Source organism: Atractosteus spatula, chromosome 1, assembly GCF_055471065.1.
Source record: "Atractosteus spatula isolate fAtrSpa1 chromosome 1, fAtrSpa1.hap1, whole genome shotgun sequence".
Classification (NCBI taxonomy): Eukaryota; Metazoa; Chordata; class Actinopteri; order Semionotiformes; family Lepisosteidae; genus Atractosteus; species Atractosteus spatula.
The window spans coordinates 17,449,458-17,475,857 of record NC_142706.1 but is presented as its reverse complement, the minus strand read 5'-3'; the positions used below and the strand labels follow the sequence as shown (position 1 = coordinate 17,475,857).

Genomic DNA, 26,400 nt, shown 5'->3' with positions numbered 1-26,400 from the left:
AAACTCCTAGAGTGTATGAACAATGATTTGGATTTGATCTTTGTTGGGCTTTTGATTTTATCTGTAAATGATTTACATTGTTTAAACATGTTTTGTAGATTGAGGCAGATTTTCTGTCGTTGGGAGGGATACAAACCTCTAATTACAATCTGCACTAATTCATTTGTACTCAGGCGAAAAAAGTAAAGGATTCACCTGCCAATAGAGGAAATTAATCATTCGCGTTTACTCAAGATTAATATGAACAGCAATCTACGCTTGAATTCCCCTTCACTCATTTTACCTCCTACTCACGTTATACATAATTGTTACTTTATTATTTTGTTAAAGTCCTATTCATTTATTTAAATAGCATTCTCTGCCTCTTCCTGATAAGCAGACATGCCCCTATTTGAGACCTGCCATTCATTAGCACGCTATGCAATAAGCTTGATAAGATACAGCATGTGTACAAAGGAGGGGATCTGTTACAAGAGAGCCATCCAACCTGTGCAAATGGAAAACAGACGGCCAAGAATTAGTTACATTTTAAAGTTTGATAAATTAGCTTGGACTTTCAAGGGGGGGCTATTCTGTGTCTCAGTTAATCTCAGAATGAAATCATCTGTAATATAAGGAACACTAAAATAATTTTGATAAGTGAAGAGAAGAAAGTGCATAATCAATAGTTTTTAACTAATCATTAAGCAGTATAAATTAATCTTGTCATTTTGTTAAAAATTGATAATTTTACATTCAATTACTGCTCAGTCAACACTTCTAATGTAATGGTGGAGTGAAGCATTTTGATAAAGATCTTGTGGTGGAAATAATTGATGTTTATCTTGAAATAATTATTGAAGAGTTAATTGTGTGAAGTTGTCCTTTTCTTTTTAGACTCTCTGTTAAGCTCGCACTTATAATACACTGGTTGAGCTCAGAGACTGAACATTTGGAGTAAAGCGTTATAAGAAAAAAATCACGATCATAATCTAAACTGATCATGGGGCAAATGTGCCAGCACAGTTTAATGACTTTTGCTGGGTTGTTTTAACAGAGATATTGGAATTTAGGAGCTAGATTTGTAGCCTTAACAATCTGGGAAATAAAAATAGGCCTTTAAAGATTTTTCTGGATGACGAAGTCAGAGCCCCAATATAAATCTAAATGTAATATAGGAATACAACCTGTAGCATTTAGCATATTTAGTGTGTTTTTAAATTGAGTATTGGTGCTGATTAATTTGCTATACTGAATTTGTGCCTTTTATGTATGTTCAACTGTCAATTTTTAAAAATGAATGATCACATTTCTTGTCTGCTTTGTCATATTTTTTATTTCTCTATTTGTAGAACCTATTTAATTACTATCATTTATTGAGTCTTTGCCTATTTATTTTGGTTTGACGGATCATGCATATCATAAGTGCACGCTATTGTATTGCACATATTATTTATTGGATTTTCTTCACTGTATTATGTGAAAGCACACCCTGTACTATCTCCTTTAGCTACTGCCAACCAAAGGAGCATGATATGTAAAATTGCATCTTCCTCCTATGTCTCTGTTTACACCAGTAAACCCAGTAATCAAAGAATGGATTTGCACAGCTCTGGGAAATTATCATTTGACTTCTTATTCACTTAATTAGTCTGATTAAGTCATTAAAGTCTAAGATGGAATATAAACCAGAAATAAACATGATATGTGAGCACTATGGTTTCCCAGCAAAGTTGTTATTTTGCTTTACTTTTGCTTTTTTTCCATCCTAGCTTCTTTGCAGATGAGTGATGGAAAGCCCCTCATAAAAAGTAGTTTAATTTTCCTTTAATGATTCTTTTCGGCGATCCTCCAATTTCCTTTATTTTTACTAGATATAAGTTCAATTATGCATAGTACAACAGTGGTTAGCATTGCTGCCCCACAGCTCTGGGGCCTTGGGTTCAACTCTGGACCTGGAGTACTATCTGTGTGGAGTTTGTGTGTTCTCCTCCTGTTCATGTGGTTTACTGCAGATGCTCTGGTATCCTCCCGCAGTCCAATGACATACTGGTAGGTGAATTGGATCCTGGGAAAACTGGTCCTGGTGTGAGTGTGTGCATATTTGTGTCTGTGTGACCTGTGCTTTGTGCCTGTTGCTTGCTGGGATTAGCTCTGGTTCCTCTGCAACCATGAATTGGAAGAAGGTGTTAGAAAAAAGATGGTTAAGTTAAATTATACAGTAGAGATTTTACTGCAGCAATTCGATTGCAGTGCATTGCTCAAGAGTTAACAGCAGCATCGAACATGAACCTACAACTCTCTGTGTTCCAGAGTTCCTAAGCAATATTACAGTGAACGTCGGGTGTTAAACCCCATTACTGGTTATCTTCTTGTGCTTTCAGTTACACCATTGGTCTAATTAATTGCCTGCAGAATTTTTACTTTTAAGAATGATTTGAGGTGTTTCTATGGGCATGCTTTCTGTAATGGTGAACCTTTAAAGAATATAATATATTAAGTAATCAACTTTTAAAAAATCCAATATGTATATATTGACAACTCAGGTTATAACGAAAAACCAGACATTCAGCATCTTATTGTCTTTCTCTTTGTATCCTTGTGTGGCTGGTTTCCATTTCGCCCTGTCCTTGTGTTTTTATTTTTCCAGATAGACTTGCCCTGAGTTTAGCATGTTTGAAATAAATCTTATAAACGGAGCTCAAATAATACCTAGAACTTAACTTCAGTCTCACGTGTGTAGTTAAATTATGACTCCAACAAACTGTACAACCTTTTATGGAACGAGTAAAGTTTACTTCCACGCTGAAAAGTAGTGCAGAATTAACCTTTGCAGCCAAAGCACATTGACACTGGTCTTCACTCTAACCTGCTATGGGCTGTATATACTGTATACATTTCTTTGGAAAGCCATTTCATGTACATACAATATATACAAAAATATTAGTTAACCATAATATAGCACAATATTTGTAAATTCTCTTCATTTATGTCCTTTAAAAACGAATTAGAAATAACAAAAGCAGTATACTACTTTTAGGCTGAGTGACAAACGATAATATTTAACCCTTTTGTATTATTAAATTGCGTTTGTATTGATTAGCAGACCTACACGTTTTCATGAGTAGCCTTTGTGCTGTCTTTATGACAATATTTTCTTAGTTCTGCAACACTAAAGGATTACTATCCAATTCGGACTTACTAAATTTCATGGCTAAATGTAGATGGACGTATTTTTATTTACATAATTACCTATTATGGGCAATTATGTGAATAAATGTATTAAGAAATTGATCAACGTCAATATTCCCAACTCTCTTCTTTAGCCCAGCGAGGCGCACTTGTTATTGGGGTTAAAATTTTAAAGACGTATCTTTTTGATATAAACAAGGAGAAGGATGTCCTAGTCATATCACGGAAGTTGCGTTTCGTAGGAAGAAGACGTAAGGTTCTTCCTTTAAGGGTCCGTGTAGGAACGTTTCCGTTTATTTACTTAGTATCCAGTTAGAATACATTTAAAAGATCCCAGAAACTATCATGCATCAGATTAGAGACTAGGGATACAAGACATATTTGAGAAAATCCTAAACCTTTTCGTAAAGTGAGGATAAAATATTTGTAAAAACAGTGGACTTTATAGTAAAAGTATTTGTCATTTAAAAAATGGAAGTTCTCAATTTTGTTTTAAAAACGTTACGAAATGAGACACCTTAACCTGCGTTATACGTACTGTAGCTTTATGTACAGTATGCAAAATAAAAAAAAATACTTTAACCGTCCCTCAGAGTAAATGCATCCACTATTTGCAACTGTGTGACCAGAGTAGGGACATTTATAGACCGTGCGCCTGCAAGCAGCATTATATAATAAAAACAAATCATTGGGTTCCTTTCGTTTAAGATTTGTAAAACAAAACGCATGCTACTGTATACCGGTAAAAGTTTTAACGTTGCTAAGCATACCCTCACCGCCATTGATTGGCTAAAATGATCCGTCATAAATTTCCCTTTTTATTTCAAATCAATTCATAATTTAATTAATTTATTTTATTTATAGTATTAAGAACTACCCCCCAAAATAACATTAAATACATTGTTCTTATATCTTATTTAAAAAACACGTTTCTGCGCTTTTGTTTCCCACCAACAGCCGGCGAGTGACACTCAAGTGAGGCTGTCAGTGTCGGCGTGATCAGCTGAGCTCTCTAGCTCGGGAGGAGGAAGAGGAAGAAAGATGGAGTCGAATAAAGACGAAGCTGAAAAATGTATCCAGTTAGCTAGGAAAGCTTTCGAAGCAGGGGACAAGGAAAGGGCATTAAAATTTCTGAACAAAGCAGAGAAGCTGTACCCGACCGAGAAAGCAAAAGGTAAGGTTGCCAAGAGACGAATTTATGCGACTGAATTCCTGATTATTAATACAGTTTCCGATAAATGCCAACGGTTTGGTAGAATAGGATAGCGCTGACATGGCGAGGTAAATAAATTAATGTTTATTGGTAATAATGGAATAATGGCAGTGTCTAGTGAAGGTGACATGATGTGCTTTGACATTTCTCAGAGCAAAAAAAAAGATGAAGCGAAGACCTTAATGTTCACTTAATCGAAGCAGCTGCAGCAAAGAAGTGGGCTGTGATATCCTGGAAGGATAATGATATTAAATTTGATATTAAACCCTTAAATGTATTTTTGGGTGTCATCCCATTTTAACGGCGGGAGCTCTGAATGTTTCTGCTAAAAATATATTTTTTTCAATTGCTCATATTAAGACCAGGCCTGTGTTGTTAGTATGTGTGTGAATCCTCTGTTGCGGTTTGTTGCACACAACAGTGTATATTACTGTACAGTATATTCGTACGGATTGTGCATGTACAGTATGTGCTCATGTGTTGCATGTTTATTGTGTGCTTTTCTACTAAATCCTTTCGAATAGAAGTCTCAAGAGCCAGATTGTAATGAAGGTGTCGTTTAGTGTATTAAATTTCGCATCCGGTCCTTATTAATTAACTGCAGGTGCCATCTTTTTTTTATTGGGGGCTGGGGTGGGCATCCCTTCGTGTTGATCTTTCTGCCTGTATTATTTAAGATGGCTAATAACTCTTAGTTCTCATAAGGTATCAAACTGGTCCAATCAAGAACATAAGGTTTTGATCTAGTTTGTTGAAAGCCGAGTTGGAATGAAAATGTGAAGGCACAATTGCCCTCCAAGACCAGGCTCTAAAGTAATCGGACTGTTTTTATTTAGCAAACATCGGCATTTATACCTAAGTGAGTGTTGTATCTTTCTGTATAGTCACCTTGAATGGCCATGCACGTATCCCTCCATTGTAACCATTACATCATTTTGGAAACTCCTCTTTTGTAGTCACCTTCAAGGCCTTCATCACATTATTGTTGAGTTTGTTCGGTCGCAGCAAAAACTCACCATTTGAATGTAAATTTGATTTTTTGCCAACTGTCAAAAATCATTCAGAACGATGTCTGGCAAATAACATTAGGTGATCATGTTTTGTACTGTTTTTGGTCAAAAACTGTTTCACAGTAATTGTCAAGGTGAAGAAGTCAATCAATGGGCTGCAGTTAAGTCCTTTTGCAGTTTAATTAGATCTTTAGACTGCTGCATTGTACAATTTTATCATAACATCCCTTGATTTAACTGTGGCTAAGGATCTGCACCTGTGACTGGAAGGTTGCCGGTTCAAATCCCACAGCCGGCAGAGGAATCCTACTCCGTTGGGCCCCTGAGCAAGGCCCTTAACCCCAACTGCTCCAGGGGCGCCGTACAACGGCAGACCTTGCGCTCTGACCCCAAGCTTCTCTCCCTATCTGTGTGTCTGTGTCTCATGGAGAAAAGCTGGGGTATGCGAAAAGACGAATTCCTAATGCAAGAAATTGTATAGGGCTAATAAAGAAACATTATCATTATTTAAATTCTGTATTCCTTTTATTTTGTTTGCTTTTTGAATTGCTTCTCCACTATTTCCAGAAGATGTAAACGTGTCAACGTAAACATCTAAGTCTCTTTCATAAGTAGCTCATTCTAACTGAGCATTTTACTTTTTGTATTAATATGGCAGTTGTTTTTGAGACCTGCATGCAAAACCCTGTACTTCTCTACATTAAATATTGTCTGCCAGTATTGTTTGCCCTTGTCTTTGACTAAATCTTCCATCCATCTATTTTCTGACAGTTTTTTCCAGTTCAAGGTTGCAGGGGAGCTGGAGCCTATCGCCAGTCCATCACAAGGCAGGCACACCGTCATACGTAGACAAAGACACAGACACATTTACACCAATGCCAGTTTTCTGAGTAGTTAATGAACCTACCTGTATGTTTTTGGACTGTGGGAGGAAACCAGAGCACCTGGTGGAAAGCCATGCGAACATGGGGAGAACATGCAAACTCCACACAGACAGCACCCCAGGTCCAAGATTAAACCCAGAGCTCCAGTGCTGTGAGGTAGCAATGCACACCACTGTGCCACTATGCTACTTTGTCTAAATCTTTTTAAAAATTAATTTGTTGCTTCTATAATATTTGCTAACCGGCTTGTTTTGTATTCATCTCCATACTTGACTAGTGCAGAATCCCGTGGTGCTCCACTGTTTACACTGTTCCAGTTTGTTTCAATTTATGCTACAGCCATATCACAATATTTTCCCCCAATATATTAATATTGTTAAGAAAAATGTCACAACTTGATACGTTATCAAATTACCCAGCACATTATGGATATCACTTAAAGAGGTCATATTTGACAGTAAAGCACTGTCTGCTAATGAGATTGATCTGCTTTTACTTTAGTTTAGAACTGTGTGGTATTTTAAGTATTGCTGATTGTTTATTCTAAGCAATTTACTTGTATCACCTCGCATATCTAAAAAGTAAACTATAGTATTAATGTTAATACATATCAGTATGTAGTATAAATACTGCTAAGTATTTAGCCTACTTAAATGTCATGGAGAAGGTCTATACAGCATTTCACAATATCAGTGTATGTTCATTCTAGTGCATTAAGTAAACTCCTTAGTCTCTTGGAAGTAGAAGGCTTATTTGTGTATGTCATCGGCAGATATTGGCATTCTATTTCTGTGTGAGGGTACAGTTTATTTTAATACCTATGCAAGTATGTTAGGAATATTTTCAAACTCTTTAGATTTCGTCTTTCTATAGTATTTATGTAGTGGGTCAACGTGTTTGAAATTTGCCATAGTTTGTTGGGGGGGGCGGTTGTTGTATTTTTAAGGCCATAGTTTGCATAATTATTGTTTTCAGGCCTTTAGACATGGAGAATTTCGAGGTGGTTTAAACCCTGCAGTGCTGTTGCTTCCCAGGATCAGGAAATAATCTCTTTAGTACTAAGCCTGATCATTATCACCATCATGTTTCCCGGTTAAGTCTAGTCCAGAGTTGGTCTTTGTTACAGTTGCATCATTAATTATGTCAACATATTAAATTAAAATTATTATCAGCTACTGACGTCGAGACGTCCAGAGCTGGTTGGATGTAATGATCACAACTGGCTTACCCAGTCTAATGTGCTATGTGATGCCAATAAACAATATTTCTGCATGACCTAAGTAATCTGCAGTTTGACTGCTCCTAGTACTGTCTACAGTTTAGTACAAGTGATACTGGCATGTAACTACAGACAGTAATATCCTCATATACCACAATGCTGACTTAAGATTACATAGTGTGCCTGCTCAGGCTTTTCTTTGGGCAGGAATGCCACCTGCATTTCATACAGATGTAAACGCACAATTCATGTGGAGACAGTGTGCAATTTGAATACAGTTTAATTATGATTTTAAAGGGAGTGAGGGATAGGTGCCCGGGCTATTGTACAGTGCAGAAATAAATGTGCTTCCTGATTATTACAGTAATAATCTTTTTAAGCTTCTCTGTTATTCCTTACACAAGCATTTTTTGTAGTTGTTCAACTTTGCAAAAATATATAATCCTATGCAGTGATGTACAATGGTAATTAGAGGTATTAGCTTAATATAGTATTGTAGAGCACAAAATAAGATGTATAAATGTCCATAATAAAAACCTTGAGATCTTTGGATATGTTGCATGATACAGATCTGTGCTGAGGTGTAACTGAGTAACAGTGAAAAACTTTTCAACTACACCTTAGTTTAGGAATTGAGGTATTTTATTTACACTAAATATGTAGTATTTTGTGTTTATTCTGCTTGAGAAAAACAAAATTGCATGCATCTAAACTGGCTTATCCAGTTTAACATGCTGTGTGCTATCAGTAGACATAAATAAGGTTGACCGTCTTGATCCAGTTCAGAACTAGTGAAAGTGAAATTGAAATGCATAACCTGCTTGCATACAGCGGTGTTAGATATATAAAAATGATCTGAACGAGAAAGAAAGAACAAGTAAAATAGCCTATTACAGGATGATTTTGAAAGAGGTGCTAAATATATTCACATGGAGTATTGGAAAGATTTACCGCTGTTTGTGGTAGCTAAGTAGGCACATGTTGCCTGTGCACCTGGAAAGAAGTGAGCAGAGATGTTGCACAACTGAAACTGAAAACTAAACCGAGTGTGGGTCCAGAGCTCTGAGGTAAGGCATCATTTAAAACTGAAAAGACAAGGATATCCGATTAAATCTTTTTAAATCGTTGTACAGGGCATTGTATAGAAAAAAACTGTTTTGTAACAGGAAGTTGTGGTCCATAAAGTCTGCGCTATAAAGGGATTACTTCTAAGAAGATATCTATGTACTGTAGCTAAGCAGAGACCTCTGGGAAGCCTTATGGCTAATGTGGGACCTGCTGCGCATGCTAATGAACAGCGAAGCTCTTTTATAGATCGGTAAACAATAACCTTCACCCATAACTCCTTTACTCTCAAGGGAAAGGCACAGTATAGCAATAATATCGGAGGATTTATTCAAACTTCGCTACTGCCTTGGATTGTAAATGTTTATAATATCTTGTTCAAAAATAGTTTATTACATATGAAGTATAAACTTCAAACTAAAGATTTGAATAGGGGAGAGGGGAAAAAAGTGTGTTCTTTTATTTCCATACTTTCAGGAGAATAGATACAGTACATCACTGAAAAGAGGATTTCATCAGGCTCAATCCAGCAGGGATTCTGAGATCAGAAGAGGTAACTGGAACAGGCTGGAAAAAAGGAACAAGTAATAGGTTTATTCCATGCTGAAAAAAAGAAGAAAGAGAACACAGGTGTCATGAAGAAGGCTCCACGGCCGAAACGTTGTGTTTTCTTTCTTCTTTTTTTCAGCATGGTATAAACCTATTACTTGTTCCTTTGCAGCCTACGCATGCTGACGCAGCTACCCACCTGAACTACAGGCTGGAAAAAAATGACTTAAAATTTCCTTGAAAGTAATCCATTGATTAAATTATATAAGTATTTTGTGTCTGTCACCTGAAGTGATTTAAGGGACTATTTACAAATAATCAGAGACAACAGTAATGAAGATGTCTTGTCAGATTCTCTAGCTTAAGCTATTCACTATATTATTAAGGGAAAAGAGAACTTTGATATCACAAACTGCTTAACAGCTTTATTACACGTACAGTTTTCCCCCCGAAGAAAAAGTGATTAATTTTTTTGTTCAATTTGCCTATGTTCCTGACCAGGTGTGGATACAACGAGGCACATACAGTACATGACAGTTTTTGTATTGCAAGTGAATTATTACAAATATGTTGCATTATTTTGTCTGAGGAATTTCTCAACAGCTACTCAGTACTTATTTTTATTATTTCAGTCAGGTATAGTTTAAATATTTTGCTTACTCTGGAACGTTTCTGAACTGATCATCATCTCAAACACAGCCCACATGAGTTAGCAATGAAGTCTGCACATAAGAAAGGTTAATGCCATTCAGCCCATCTAGCTCATTTGCTGGTAAATCCGAAGATCTCATCTCGCATTTTTTTAAAGAAGCCAGGATATCGACTTCAACAGCCTTGCTGGGTAGTTTGTGTCAGTCATATAACTAGTTACTAACCATATAACTAATCAGATGAATACAGTATAGTAAATTTGTGCTTATTCTGGAACATTACTGAACTGATCATCATCAGTACACTGATGTACAACAGTACAAACAGTGAAGTCTACCCATGAATGTTTTAGAACATTTAGAAGTAACTTATAGATGTACTACAACAGTTGACAGTTAAAGGCAGATTTATTCGGCCTGAATTAAGACGGCAAGCTTAAAGACCTTATTGTACATTTTTTCTTCTTCTGCTGGTCTGAAAAGCTTTAATCCCATTGAAAAGACCTCTAAATTTTTCAAAACAGTGGCTGTAGAAAATTAGTTTTTAAGCTTTTTATTTTTGTCTGAATTTAATTTTTTCCCCTTTTCTTAGGATTGTTATATATTTCTGACATGAAAGTTTTTTTTAAAATTGCTTCAGTGCCTCTGTCATTGAAGACACTTCATTCTCTTAAGTCTTTTATTTCTGTTTTCTGATTGAAGCCTTGCTGGAAACCTTGATTAGGTTTTAAGTCTGCAGTCAATCTAGCCAATTCATTTTGTTCATCTCAGTATGTGTAAGAAAAACTGAAATAACCTTTCTTTGTTGCTTTTCTATATCAATGCCTGTTATATATTTAGTTGAGTTGCATTCCACTTTTACACAGATAAACGGTAGGCCAACAGGATATTCTTCATGAAAATAACTATATGAATACAACAAAACCAATAGGAGGTTGCAGCCTGTATTGGGAGAACTGAAAGTGATTAACTGTGGAACGTGCCTGTTATGGAGTGAAAGTACTACAACATTATAAATTCTACATTATAGCAAAAAGCTGTAGAAGAAGAATGAGTCATGCCAGTGTGTAGGCCAATTAAATGTTTATTACATTCTTCATTTTAGCAAATATGGCACAGGGATTCATCCACTGAATTCTTTACAGGTGATTGTGTAGATGACCAGAGGTATCTAGGACGAGTTTGTATTCTGTTCTACAATTAAAAAATGTGCAGCATTACCTGACATAATTAATGATTAAATATTGAAAGAATAAACAATTTCTTCATATTTTCTATAAGAAGATTCATTCAGGATTTAGAGATACATTGTATTTATTACACATAAAAGTACTATTACATGATGAAATAACATACAATGATATCATAATTTAACAATTGAATTTAGAAGAATGTCCCAGACTAAAATGCTGTAAGGTGTGAATGTGCAAATGATTTGTGGTTTGGGACTTCTGATTGTCTGGAGTCAGAGTATTTCACTAAATATTGTAAATATTAGACTAAAACTATAAAAAAACATTAATGGGCAGCAGCTCTGTTCATTAATTTGGACTTACTTTAATTTGATTGCTTTATACATTGTGGAATGAAAAGAACTAAGCAAAACTACATTTTCCAAAGGGGAGAGGCCTCTCTTGAAAAAGTCTTTCATTTTGATTGTTTTCATGAGAGTCCTGACCTTCAGACTGTACACAGCTGTATGCACTGTAGGCTATGCAATGCTTGCAAATGTTTTGATGGGCACCTGTGCCTAACCTAAGTAAACAGATGGAAAAAGCAGCCATTCTGGCTGCTGGTGATTGATAAAAATAATGTTATTTATGAATTTTGTTTTTTTGTGGTGCACTTGTTTAACCCTGCCAATTGTAGATAATTAAGGCTCTTTCCTTAATGTACCCCTATAATTCAGTAATATCCAGGAACATTGTGGGATATAAGGAAGTAAAAGGGAAACCTCTTTGCTTGTATATAGTACTCTGATCTTCTGGAAACCATGTTCTGCATGTATGACTGCAAGAACAGCAGCATTGGAGTTACTGTTAAAGTTGAATGGTGTGGCTGCTGTATTTTCAGTTTAGGCTTAACTTTGAAAGTACAGAACATCTGCTTGGCAGTTTTGTGCTGTGTGTTGCATATAGCAATATTGTATATCATCACTCTTCATGTTTTTCAGGGAGCACAGACGTTTTGTTGTTACCAGAGTGAGTTTATTTAATGAACTCTTTAATCTTTAATCAGCCATGTTGTTGAAGCCGACCTTGAAAGAAGCCAGGGTGAGATCCTTGGATCCATTAACTACTAAATACCGGCCTTCTCTCATTTGTAACATTTCTTAAGTTCTTGTACAGGGTCACTGTAGTCTTCTCTGTTCAAACCTACAGTAAATAGAATTAATTCTAGTTCTTTAACCTTGTCAGTGCACAATATTACATTACATCCTGTTTGCTCTTCTCTGGACTGATAGTAGAGCAGCAATGTCTTTTTTGTGATATGGTGAGCAGAGGTGACCAGAATGCACCAAATGAGATCTTAAAAGTGCCTTTGACAACATAAATGTCAGCTTAAATCAAGGAGCGATTTTTGCATTTCAAACCTTGTTCAGTGTTGAACTTTTTCACAAATTATGTATCAAATGTATGTATAAACTGTTGACATTGTTCCAGTGGCTAAATACTTAAGTATGTGGGTTGAAATGCATGCTTGTTAATGACTTAAGTGGTGTTAGTAGACCAGTAAGTGGTATTCATCTCTCTGGACTAGAATATCCTCCAACCAAAGCCCAAGTGTAGTGACTGGGGACATTGCAGTTTGGTGCCACCCTTTGACTGAGATGTTAAAAAGGGTCCTGAGTACTTGATTATTAAAGATCCTGCAGCACTAATAATGATTTATTAGTGATAATGAGACTTAGAAATGTTTGTCCTTTTCAGAGCTGCTGAATATGTTTAACAGAAACGGGAGCTCATATGGGCCCAACCGCAGGAAACCAGCTGACAGCACTAACGGTGGATCTAAACCGGAGAAGGAGAGCAGTAATGCTGCAGGATCTGGAGAGATGGCCAAGACCTACACAAAAGAGCAGCTGGAGGGAGTGCAGAGGTGAGTGAGACACTTTCCCACTGTAATCACCAACTTCTGCTTTTCTAAAGCTAATTTTAATAGTACCACAGTTTTCCAGTGCGGTTTTCTGCAGATAGTAACGACACTGTCGGTAATACTTTAACCAAATCACTATGAAAATTGTTGAACATAAGAATGGTTAATAAATGAGAGGAGGCCATTTGGTCTGTATTGCTCATTTAATCGCTACCTTACAAGTCTCTTTACATTTTTACATTGGCTGCTAAATGTTAAAAACTGGGATTTGGGCAAACTTCAAGACCTGATTATTAATTATGTGACTCAAATATAGAGGAGAAGACCTACGGCTAAGAGTAGTATCAGTGCAGATGTTTTCTTGGTACTGTTAGGCAAGTACAAGGACTGTTTAAATTGTACTGAAGTATATATTTCAATATTATAAGTTTGACATTTTTGAAAAAGGTTAAATGTAAGCAACATAGCAACAGCAGGTACATGAAAATACTTTAGGAGGCCAGTTAATTTTTTTCCAGTCGCTAATCGACCCTAGGATCTAATCCAGCCATTTCTTGAAAGAATCCAGGATATTGGCTTCAACAACATGGTTGTCCAACTTATTCTACAGTATACTCCCACAACTCTTTGGGTAAAGATGTCTTGTCCCATTTTTAAATGCTTTTCTCTGTTTCTACTTGTGTCCTTTGGAGTTTTTGGTTCACTGTTGGGTCAAAAGAAGTCAAATGGTTTGACTTTGTCATCGCCTTTGAAGAATTCGAATACTTGAATCTTGTCCTGTCATAGTTGTCTCTGTTAAAGGTGAAAAAAAGTTAAGTTAGACAGCATGAGACATTTCTTTGATCCTAGGAATATATCGTGTTGCTCTTTTCTGGATTGATTCGAGACCAGCAATAAATTTTAACAAATGTAAATGACAGGAAGCTGAATATTATGACATACTTTATATGATTTGTAGTTGTCCCATAAACTTAATGAGGGGCCTGCACTTTTTCATATTACACCACCACAGACCAAACTATCTAAAGTATAGGGATTATTTCTTTAGTACAACATAATTTAATGTCAAGCTTGTGTTATGTATACATGTTCTCTTCGATCCCTGCATGTTTCTTTGGCTTCATTAGGGAAGCCTGGAAGCTGTTATCAGTATTTATTACTTTTTGTTAAGTGAACAGCAGAACACATTAAGTGTTGCTACTAGTCCCTTCAGCAAAGAAAACTGTCTAAATTTAGGCACCTTTTTAAAGATCTTGGCATAATCAAGTTCAAGTTTATTGTCATTATACTCATATAAAGGTATATGGTATAACGAAATGCTATTTAGCTAGCTCTCGGACATAAGTAGTACAAAGAAAAAAAACAACAACAGTACAGTTGTATAACAAAAGAAAGACAGAGACAACAGGCAGTGTGCAAAAAACAACAACAGGCGATGTGCAAAAAACAACAACAGGCAATGTGCAAAAAAACCAACAACAGGCAATCTGCAACAGCAAAAAGGTAACAGGTTATGTGCAAAAACATGCATCAACAGAATGAAATAAAGGGATAGAAATTATGGGGAGTGAACTTTTAACATGTATGGTAGAGGTAGATTTTCAATGTGTGTTTGGGTTTTTGGTAAGAAAGAAAGAAGGCACTGTGAGGTTCAGATCATAGGTGAGAGGTGAGGTGAGAGTGAGAGAGGCTGGGAGTTTAATAGTTTGATAGTGCGGGGATAAAAACTGTCTCCGAGTCTGGTAGTCCGGGCCCGAATGCTCCGGTACTGTTTTCCAGATGGTAGCAGATCATAAAGTCTGTAGCTGGGGTGTGTGGGGTCTTGACATGAGCTTGAAGGTGGATGGAAATGGAGAAGAATTATTTTGAAGTTTTTCTTGACACGTTTATCACAATGAAAGAAGAATAAGCTAATACTTATATTTAGAAAGCTACAGAGGTTTTCTAGAAATACTGATGTTTTAGTATCAGATCTGTGATATACTATGCATTCGTACATGCTGATAGTCTTTTCATGTATTAATGAATCTTGTAGACATTCCCTCAGATGTCTATGGTACACATTCTTTAAAAGATATACAGTATATTTCTTGATTTAACCTAATGACAGCTTGAGAAAATGATTTGTAGTCTCTAAAAACTATAAGTGCATATTTAGAAGTTAATTAGTTTCTGCTTGGCAAGTAGTTTTTTTCTATTTACATTTCCATCAAATGCTACCACAGACCCCAGATTCATGAGGTCTGCCACAAATCCAAATCTGGGAGACTTGGGAGGATTGTATCCTGATTGCGCTAGAGTTTTTTAAAAGATTCCCCATAGTTGCCATTGAATGTAAAATGCTCACGCCACATTTCTGATCACACATTTACCCTTTAGGTAAAATGCTTGTATATCCTTCCTGGTGAGGTAGCAGCTATCCTAGTCTCATGATGATGGACAAAATCAAAATGTCCTCTGGATGTCTTTTGGTATTTGTTATAGCCATCACTAGTTTTTGAGTTCAATAATCTTTTATCTTGAATTTTTATAGATCTTTCCCCAAGATGACACAGTACTGAGTGATTAGATCTGCTTTCGGATTCCTTTAATACCCAGTGGCAATGAAGTTGACCTCCAGAAGCTTCTTTAGGCTATTTATTTATGTAGTGTTATAATATAAAAGATGAGCAAAAACACCATAATTAATCACATACATTTTCAGGAATTGTATGTTATGAATAAATCTGGACATTGTCTATGTATTTCTTACATATGATATCCTTGGATACATTTTCATAAACAATTTCTAAAAGTTATAAATGTTGACAATTATTGATGTATTTTCTTTGTGAAATATACAATTAATTGTAATTGTCAAGGGTATTAATACATTTGGAGGATTTAGACTCCATAGGATAGCAATATATAAGAAGTGTGAACTTTTAAGGTCAACAACAAATCTCTTGTAGGTGGCATAAGATGAAGAACCTCTGAAACTGAGAAAGACATTGTTGTAGAACTTTAAATATAATGAGATTAAACTGAAACTCTTAATCTCACCTCTAAGTCATTAAAAGCATTAGGATAAGACATTGTCAGGCCATAGGTAGTTGCATTTTTAAACTGTCATTTTTGTTTATTGATCTTGCCCACAATTCAAAGCAAGTGAGGTTAAACATGAAACATTGATTAATTTGGGCTCAATTTTAAAGCTTTGTGATTTTTGGTGTCTGGAGGACATACACCCTAAGGAGCAAATTAACATTATAAGGATTATGGACGAGGTCAGACGCAACGTGCTGGATAAATTGCATAATTCATTGTCAGAAGGGAGCTGAGGGCGGGGCTGTTTGCGTTAATCTTGCACCACCAGCAATGATGAGCCAGGTGTTGCATTTTATCGATAGAACATCTACAGTAACTTAATCGTTACCTGATGATGGGCTTAACATTTGTAACTGTTGAACATTCTCTTTCTGCAGACATTGTCAGTTTTAGTTTTTATACTATAAAACTACATACTCTACTATAACATTATATTATAATGAAGCATTCATAGGAATTAGCAGGCTCAAGTCTTTGTGTTGATTGATATTAGAAATGATTTGATGTATAAAGATCCTCAAAGGTTGATCTGAGACAAGACTCAAGATTTGTGAAGTGAAAGGTTAAAAAGCTAATAATTACAAACATTCCAACAAGTTGTTTGCATTCATAACTTGCTGTTTTACTAACCACTCTGCTTTTGCCCTTTCAAAACGACACAGGATAAAGAAATGCAAAGATTACTATGAAGTTCTGGGCATAAGTAAAGAGGCCAATGAAGATGAACTGAAAAAAGCCTATAGAAAACTGGCACTGAAGTTTCACCCTGATAAGAACCATGCTCCTGGAGCCACGGAGGCCTTCAAAAGTAACAAATATATTCTGTTCTCCCTTAACTACTATGGGATAGGATTGCAATTTACTATAGTGTAAAGAGCTGATGAGTCTCTTGTTACCCTAGAATGCTAAGGGACAGGGGATTGTATTTGTAAGTACTAAAGTTTGGTGTGTAACACTTTTGAAACACTCGTGTTTTTTGGGACATTAATAATTATCCTAATATTAATACTAATCCTAATTTTGATGACTCTTAAAACAGTAAAGTCCATCCATCCATTTTCTAACCGCCTCATCCAATACAGGGTCGTGTGGGAGCCAGAGCTTGACCTGACAAGTCACAGGTGCAAGGCAGGATACAAAGTGGACTGTACGCCAGTTCCTCACAGGTCACACACAGAGACAGACACGCACACGCTCACAGGAGGGCCGATTTCCCCTGAAGCATTTTAACCTACCAGTATGTCTTTCGACTGTGGGAGGGAACCCGAGCGCCCGCGGGAAACGTACAAACTCCATGTAGATAATACCCCAGGAACTGAACCCAGGGCCCCAGTACTGCAAGATAACAAAGCTAAACAACTGCATCACCATATAGCCCAACAATACAGTCAAAAATGATAATTGCTCCCGGTCGTTGCTATTTACTGAAATGTCTTATTATATATTATATTATGTAAAATTACACAGCAGTACAGTTTCCTTTTCCTTGGCTGTGAAGCTGCGAGGCTGAGAAGAAACGGAATTCCTTCCTGCTTTGTGTTTTAGAAATCGGTAATGCATATGCAGTGCTCAGTAACCCCGACAAGAGAAAGCAGTATGACCTGACTGGGGGAGAGGACGCTACGAGCAGTCCCCAGGGACGGGGATTTGACTTCCACGGGGGCTTCGAAGCCGACATCACCCCTGAGGACCTCTTTAACATGTTCTTTGGGGGAGGATTTCCTTCAAGTGAGTCTGACACTCTCCTCGCTGACGCAGCACCAGCCCCATGGCTTTTTGGCAGTGGCTGCAGTTCTTAATAATAGGGTGTTCCATTGATTTTTAAAACCTTCTATTTAACCATCTGACTTAATTGATTAGGGGGTCTGATTGTTAAAATATCCCTGGTCTGTTTCTTAGGAGAAAATGTAATAGGGATTTTCTCTTTTAGTGTGTAGTGTTTTTTGCAAACACTCCTTGGAAGCCTGGAAGATCAATGTTATTAATTCATCCAAACATGCAATTGATTTTTCAGCTATGTTCGTACACAGTATGTTGGGTTCTAACCAGAACTGTTACACAATAATAAAAATACAGCCTGATGCCTTTGTTGCCATAGCTTTATAAAGCTTTCCTTCATGAAGATAGTTTTCATGAAACATCTAAATACCAAGGCAATTCTGTGGACAACACCTAAAACACCTGAGGCTCCAAGGATGCTGGTCTCTTTTCATATTGTGAATGGCTCTTCATCTGGGAAATTAGGTCACAGACGTCTTAGGAGCAGTGTGCAGTGTCATGACCTACTTGTTCCACCTTTAAGATCTAACACTAGTAATTAACACTTTAATTACATTATGGTATCTGAGTTAAACTGACATGTCTCAGGCAGATTATTCATAGTTGCTGTCTTATTTATTTTTCACACAAGCAGTGAGAGCAAGATCAACAAGTTAGTAGAAGCACTGCTGTGTCTATAAAGCTAGTAAAAAGCAAGTATAGACAGGTGAAAGACATGCTAATACAATATATTTATATCCTTGGCGTTAAAATAAATAAAATAGTGACACAAATTATTTAGAATGATTATATACTGTAGGTTCTTGTCAAGGAATGCACTACATTTTTTCAGTAAGCTACAGTGGCTATCAATAGTGTTCACCTATCTTGGACTTTCTTACATTTTATAGTGTTTGATTTGTAATTCATTTGACTGGGAGTTTTTGCCATTGATTGGCAGAAAAATCAAATTGAAAACAAACTTCTATAGATCCTCCTAAATTAATTGTAAATATGAAACAGAAATAACTGGTTGCATATGCATTAACCCAATTTGAGTCAGTATTTGGTAGAGGCAGGTTTGGCAGAAATTATAGCCATGAGTCTTCTTGGATATGTTTCTACCAGCTTTGCACATTTGGACATTGTCATTTTTGCCCATTCTTCTTTGCACAATTGCTCAAACCCCCTCAGGTTGGATGGTTGGTGAACAGCAATGTTCAGATCCTGCCAGATTCTTGATATTCTTGATTGGATTGACTCCTGGGGCTTTAACTAGGCCACTCCAGGACATTGACTTTTTTCTTTTCCAACCACTCCAGTGTGGCTTTGGCAGTATGTTTTGGGCCATTCTCCTACTGGAAGATGAGTCCTCTCTCAAGTCCCTTGTCTCTTGCCGCAGCAGGCTTTCCTCCTGGATTTCTCTATACTTTCTGCATCTATTTTTCCTTTTGTCTTCACAAGTCTCCCAGCGCCTGATCCAGTGATGCATCCCCATAGCATGATATTGCCACCACCATGCTTCACCGTAAGAATGGTGTTCTCAAGATTTTGTTCACTGTTACACTTGTACCAAACATAACGCTTACCATTGAGGCCAAAAAGGTCATCTTTGGTCTCGTCAGACAATAGAATCTTCTTCAACGGAGTGTCCCACATGCCTTCGGGCGAAGTATAGTCAAGATTTGTTGTGAGTTTTTTGTCGCTCTTTCAGTAAAGCCCAAATTTGTGAAGCACCCAGGCAATTGTCATATGCAGTTTCTCCCATTTCAGCTATAGAAGACTGTAATTACATTAGAGTTGTACGCAGCCTTTTGGTGGTATCCCTGACTAGTTTTCTTGCCTCGATTCTCAGTTTTTGAGGACACCCTGTTCTTCACAGTTTCACAGTTGTATCATAATTTCTACATTTCTTTACAATGGACTTTACTGTGCTTTGGGGGTATGTAATGCCTTGAACATTTTCTTATACCCTTCCCTTGAGTGGTGCTTTTCAATATCCATATCCTAGATTTACTAAATAAAAGTTATTTTTTCTTCATGATATAGTTTTTGTTGAGAACTGTACTAATCAACTGTGGGACCTCTCAGAGATGGGTATATTCATCTTGAATTCATGCGAAACACCATTATTGCCCACAGGTGGACTCCATTCAACATATAACATGATTTCTAAAGACATTTGGTTGCACCAGAGCAACTTTTAAGTGTCACAGTAAAAGGGGGTGGATGCTTATGCAATCACTTATTTTCTGTTTTATATTTATAATTAGAAGGATCTGTGGAAGTTTGTTTTCACTTTGACATTATAGAGTGTTTTGTGTTGATAAATGGCAATAAAATCCTAAATAAATACATTGTAATTCTATATTGTAGCACAGTAAAATATGATAAAAACCAAGGGAATTAATACTTTTGATAGGCACTGTATGTAATTTTATTCAGAACAGCTGATAATTAAATTAACTTGGTTACAGTGAATGGTCTATTCACAAATTGCGTAGTTCTTCCAAGAAATATACCAGTTTATAATCATCTGGGGTTTGTTGTTCTCTTGCTAATTGATCATTAGTGATCAATTGATCACTTCTCACGGTAAATGTATTTCTCTTCATAGGCAGCGCACACACATTTGCTAATGGTGGAGCACGATACAGCCAGCAGTATCAGAACAACAACAGGAGAGAGAGAGAAGAGGAGAGGGGTGATGTATGTATTATCGCTGGCTGTCAGTGTTTCAAGGTCTTCAACAAGAATAAAATGAATTTCCTTAATTTCGTCACTTCAGAAAGTGGTGGAATGTGGAACATTTTCCAAAGGGAAAATAGAGGGGTTAAAAATAAAATTTAGTGTTCAGTTTGCTTCCCATTTGTAGACTTTAATCCTTCTTTTATCATTATGTTCAATAATGTGAGGTTAGTGAAAGAAGAATTGAATGTTCATAATAAGTCTCAGATGGAAGAAAGACATACTGGATATGTACTAAATGTAGATTTGGAAAACAAAGAGACACCAAATACACCTTATATTTGTTATCACTAACATAAGTGTAGCTAAAATTATTTTTTCAGCTATCTCCTTTATACGAAAGACTTTCCCAGATTTCAGTGTAGAGTTTGCTTAGCATTTGCCTCATGGAAATGGGGCAAGGTTTCTAATCAGTATTTTGTTTGCCCATTCTGTTTTCCAGGGAGGATTTTCAATGTTCATTCAGTTGATGCCTATCGTTGTCCTGATTCTTGTGTCCATTCTGAGCCAGCTTATGGTCTCCACTCCGCCTTACAGCCTCTATTCTAGACCGTGAGTCTTTTTTGCAGCTCACAGTTTTCACACTCAAGAGTGGATTCAGGTTCATTCTAATGATGCTGAATATAGCAAAGATCTAGAAGTTGATGTGGTACTGAAAAACCTTTCAACCTGGTATGTTCTAGTGAACATACAATTGCATCAGGGATATAATACAAGAGTTTGTGTGTGTCTCCCAACTGCCTATACATGTCGGTATTTATGTCTAGTCTTCTTGTATCTATCACACTGTATATCTGTCTGTGCCTGACTTTTTGTCTCTCTATTCTTATAACTGGAAAGTCTAATTGTATTTAGAGACTCCCCTGTCCTTGTAAGGTAATGAGAATAATAAGAAAAACTGTAGTACTTCAGTTGCTTCATTCATTCACCTGTTATTTACAGTACAGCTGTTGTTTTGTTTGAAAGATTCACCTGATTCCATATAAAAATACTAGTACTACAAAAGTTGTCCAATTACTCCAGATAATTAGATTAAATATGTGAGACCTTGAGTGGAAGTTAAACACAAAAGATATCCAGGTAGAGGGTTTTAGTTTGACAACTATGAAATAAGTTGTATTTATCGTATCCTTTTTGTTAGATTTTGCACCCTTTACCGCCTTTAAGTCGTCTAAAATCATACTTCTGTCATCATACAGTATAAAACATAACTAAATCTTACAATTCAGTATTTTTTAAAAAACGTATTTTACCAACTATATGAAAGGAGTATTTTACTTTTTTACAGGTCTACTGGGCAAACAATTAAAAGGCAGACAGAGAACCTACATATAGAATACTATGTCTCTAGGGACTTCAAGTCAGAATACAAGGGGTCGGCTCTACAAAAGATAGAAAAAAGTGTGGAAGAGGACTATGTTTCCAATATCAGGAATAACTGCTGGAAAGAGAGGCAAACAAGTAAGAGTCTTTCTTTATGCACTTTAAATATACATAGGTTCTAAAGATGCGAAAGTACCTTGTTGAAAAACTGTGCTCCCTCTGGATTGATTTGTCCCCATTGTGTGTAATTCAAGGAGACAGTCTCTAATTCAGTTCAGCCTTTAGCTTCCAGAAGGTGGTGACAAAGTCTTTAAGTGAATTAATTCATGAGATTTGTATTCAGAGATTTTCAGATACCAGATCAAGAAAGTCTTTTCTTAGGAATACATTTTGCAACATCAGTAAAGTCAGCAGGTTGAAGAATATTGATTAAATTCTTTTTTGTTTTAGTGCTAAATTCTGTAACATCGGCATAAAATGTAATTGTTTGTTTTATTATTAACCTTTACTGATACTTGTTTTCAATGTATTATTTTTTTCGTTCTTTCCAGAGACGGACCTCCTCTATGCTGCCAAGGTTTACAGAGATGATCGTCTGCGCAGGAAGGCTGAACTCATGACCATGGAGAACTGTAAAGAGCTGGACAGACTAAACGACTTGTTCCGGGGAGGATGAGTCTTCCCAGCTGAGACTCTTGTTTTCAGAAAGATATAAATATATATAATTTTTTAAAAAAGAAAACATGAACATCAAATCAAAAACTAGCCTTACTGTGGAAGTACTTTCAAGTCACATCAACAGTGCTCCTTGTTTCCTCTACTTTTCCCCCCAATGTCCCCTAAGAAATTGCCTTGCTGCATCATTATTGACCAAAATTAAAACACAGCCTGGAAGCACCAACAAGCATCTCCACTGTTTTTGCATGAAAGACAGCTGCTCCCAGAGGGGACTGTAAAGGAAGTTTGGAACAACCTCAGCACTGACTTGGTACAATGTTTCTCACATACCACGACAGACTTCTTCTTTTCATTCCAACTCGTGTGCTAAATGTCTCATTTAAGTTTTGGTGTGGTTTTTCCAGCCAAGCAATTTTTTGCAGCTCTCAGCTTCCAGTCTTAGTCCGCAGAGTCCATTATTCTCTGCCCTTGAAATGTACCTGTCACCTCCTGGGTGAGGATCAAATATGTGAAGTGCAGAAGGATAAAGTTCTGTATAGATGAAGTACTTAAGGAACATGACTGCAGATTCCACACGGGAAATGTTAGCATAGTTTAAGTCATATCTTCCAAGAAGAAAGATTTTAACATTGAATATCATTTGATGATTGAATGCGTGAAATATTTAAATATTTGTAGAACAGGTTTTCTCTTCGTGACCTTTATTTGAATAAAGTTTAAATTATTATTGAAAGTTGTTTATATTTCTCAGATCTATCTTAAATTACATATATTGTAGATACCTAATACATTCAGAGAATACTGTACATGCCTTTCCTCTAAGAAGTAAGCAGCTAATGTTTTATTTCTACTTTTTGTATTAGGAGAGTTTCGTCATTAGCACTTTCCTTGTTTTTCAGGGTGTGCTAAGGAAATTAAGTGTTGTTCCCATTCTGTTCTTTTTTAACCTATCAGATAAGCTAATATACATTTGATTATACTCACAATTAATTTTATTTAAGTGCTGACTTCTTATTATGAGTGATACTACCCAAAAGAAGCAAAAACTGGAATTCAGGTAGCCTAGTATGCTAACATTCTATGCAGGGAAAAAGCTTAAAGTCCACTCAGTCACCATGCAGCTGGACTAGGATTGTGCCAGGAGTGATACTAAAATGTTTGTGCATTGCATAGCTACTGTAGAACTCCAGAAGGTTTGCTCTTTGTGTTGCATTAATATGTTTACCATATAGGAAATGTTTGCAAAGAAATATTCCTATTGCCTATTCTTTAATTAATTCCTATATCCCATTGATGCATTCTTTAGGTATCTGAAATATGTAAGACTGAAGAGATCAATTTACAAGACCCGTAATGTTATCATTAATTGGCTTTTAGTACTGGAAAGCATTGTTTTCAATGGGTGACGTGACATTGACTAGGTTTGTAGAGCTGATCTGATCACATTGTGGTGATAGCCGGATGATTTGTCCACAAGTGTGTCCAGCAGAATATGCAGTAATTTACATTTGAAAATGGATAAGTGCAGCTTTTGTTCAAAGTAGATATGACGTGAGGCATGATTAATACCTAATAAAATTAAATCCTGCTTTGGTAGCAAGCTACTGTGGTAGGGAAATGTACATTCATTACAAAAGAAATTCTATCAGCAATTACTATTTCTAAAACTGTTTTATGCACCATACACAGTGCAGGATATTTTCAGTTAACTTTAATCTTCATTGGGGAAAAAATTTGTTTTTTAATTTGTTGTTACACTATGTGTAATCAAAAGCATTTTTAAAATTTCTTGTTTGAAGTCTTTGATAGGGAATTTGAGAGGATTATTTGAATTGCTAAATTACTAACACATGGAACATTTGTTGCACAGTACAGTATGAAATCTTATTGTGTCTATTGTTTGAAGCCTGCTTTTGTTTAAAAATGCATTATGTGACATTTTTATGAAGGTGTTTCATGTGTTCAGATATTTTTAAATGGATTTTTGGCATTACATTAATTTATTTTTGTCCATTTTCAAAGTGCTATGAGTTTTGACCTTTGAAGTTAATATGTTATATGTTAGCTGATAGTGAACATTTCAATGAAGGCTTTTATCTTGTACTTTAATATCAGAATTGGTGCTTATAAGAATTTGATAATTCTTTATCAAAGCCAAGTTATTTAAGAATGGCTTTTGTTTTTGATCAAGTCTTATTTTATAATTGGCTACATCCTAAATTTGTTTTTTATTTTAACCATAAATATTAACTTTACAATTCTAGAAAACAGTTTATCATGATTGCTGCAGTTATCCCATAGAGAAAAAATAATACTATACTTTTATTATGTACTTTCCTACATATTCTGCTTTTACCTGATTTTATCTGTAAAACTCCAGACCAATGTGAATTTCATGTTGCTGTTACTGTTCCCTTGTAATTCCACTCTAAGAACTTGCTCAGGCTATTTTCTTGCAGTTCAGTAATGGGAAACTATAAGAGGTAGGCAGACTCTGGATAATAATATTACAGACCCATCTGTCACTATGGTCATTTTAGGATTACAACTAATCCTGTTCACAAATATTATTATTCTGGATATCCACCAGGAATCTCTGCATTTCTGTGAAGACTATCAGTAGGGCTAATTCAGTTGTAATAGCTGTAATCTATAGCTATTAATAAAATGGAACCAGGAACTATGTAATAAAGAAGGGTATCTCAGCCCAGTTTCTGTGAAGGTTTTGAAGAACATTTTCAAATGAATGTATTCTGTATGCCTTTTCCAAGTACCACACTTGTTTCTTGAAAAGAGGGCATTCTTATGGATTGTTTGTGTCGGGTTCTTTTGGTTACAGATAAGAAGACATTCCATTGAAATGAGTAGCTTTAAATAATTTCCTTAGTACACATTATCATTTTTAAAATAAATAAACATAAAAAAATCAAATAAATCATGTATTGATGTATTTATTTTTATTTAAAGCAGCTACTCTTTAATTTTATACAGTTATTGAGAAAAAACAAGTTTATAGTAACATTTTTTTGTCAAAAGCATGTCAGAATACTAGAAATCTATTAAGGTACAGTGAAAATCATTGCATTCAACTCTGTAGATTTTTTTCATATTTTTGCCATTTAAATTTATTGCATGTTTATTAGTTGAACACATTTTAGTTAATTTTGGGAGTAAATCTTAAAGAGAACTGTTATCATTCAAGTCCAAACCTGTACTTCACAACATTGGTAAAGTTGTTTCAACAAACAAGTCTTACTTTTTCATCGTTGTCTCTGTTGTACTCTTAGTACTGCAATAATAATCTCACATCTTCCAGAATAGTTTTCTGATTGTAAGACCTGTTTCATGTATTGAATCCCTTGGACAAATGTGGAAATAAATATTCTGTGTGTGGAAACATTTGAGTCAGCAAGTGTTTCTTTCAACTGATTGGTCGTACTTCAGGTGTTCCAAAATTAGTTTCAAAATGTATAAATTAGCTGTTAATACTTTTATTAAGTATTCTATATTGAATAACCTACCTTCTGCAAATAACACTAGGGTAAATTGGTAAGGTTCAGGCTAGGGTCAGGCATCTAAAGTGTTGACCCATTTTACTCTTTCTGATAGACTTTCTGTTTGTAAAACTAACTGAAGGGCCAAATTCGTAGTCAATGTTTTAATTTAAATATTTTTTGAATTCCTGTCCTTGTGATTTTTGGTTATTGCATCAATGGTTTAGGATAAGGGAATATAGTGGATAATATGTGAAAGTAACTTTTCTTACTGACTGTATGTGTGTCTGCATGAGTAACTTGTGCAGCAGTGCAAAAGACAAGGTAAATCAATAGAATTGCAGAGGATGAGTTACTGGCAGAGCTTAACGTAGCTACTTCAAACAAAAGTGTAAGGTCCTTGCTCCCAGAGTCAGCACATTACATTGCTCTGTATTGATAACAGATAATCATTA

At 35.9% G+C, this 26,400-nt stretch overlaps 1 protein-coding gene across 2 annotated transcripts; it reads left to right on the top strand.

The window, feature by feature from the left end:
* Positions 1-4,140: 4,140 nt before the first annotated feature.
* On the top strand, positions 4,141-25,848 carry dnajb14 (DnaJ heat shock protein family (Hsp40) member B14). Of its 2 annotated transcripts, none has more exons than XM_088924445.1 (8): positions 4,141-4,345; positions 12,692-12,860; positions 16,607-16,752; positions 17,490-17,672; positions 20,320-20,411; positions 20,893-21,002; positions 21,739-21,911; positions 22,325-25,848. In XM_088924445.1, the coding sequence occupies exons 1-8, from the start codon at positions 4,213-4,215 to the stop codon at positions 22,447-22,449; spliced, it is 1,131 nt and encodes a 376-aa protein (XP_088780571.1). In that variant the 5' UTR covers positions 4,141-4,212; the 3' UTR covers positions 22,450-25,848. The 2 variants fall into 2 exon arrangements, with proteins under 2 accessions (XP_088780571.1, XP_088780661.1); XM_088924535.1 differs by lacking the exon at positions 4,141-4,345 and adding an exon at positions 8,308-8,564.
* The last annotated feature ends 552 nt before the right edge of the window (positions 25,849-26,400 follow it).

Excerpts from the sequence above, each read along its gene's own strand:
- dnajb14 (XM_088924445.1), top strand. The coding sequence starts at position 4,213 with ATGGAGTCGAATAAAGACGAAGCTGAAAAATGTATCCAGTTAGCTAGG. Across the intron at positions 4,346-12,691 it reads CCCGACCGAGAAAGCAAAAG|AGCTGCTGAATATGTTTAAC; the intron begins GTAAGGTTGCCA and ends TGTCCTTTTCAG. Across the intron at positions 20,412-20,892 it reads GAGAAGAGGAGAGGGGTGAT|GGAGGATTTTCAATGTTCAT; the intron begins GTATGTATTATC and ends TCTGTTTTCCAG.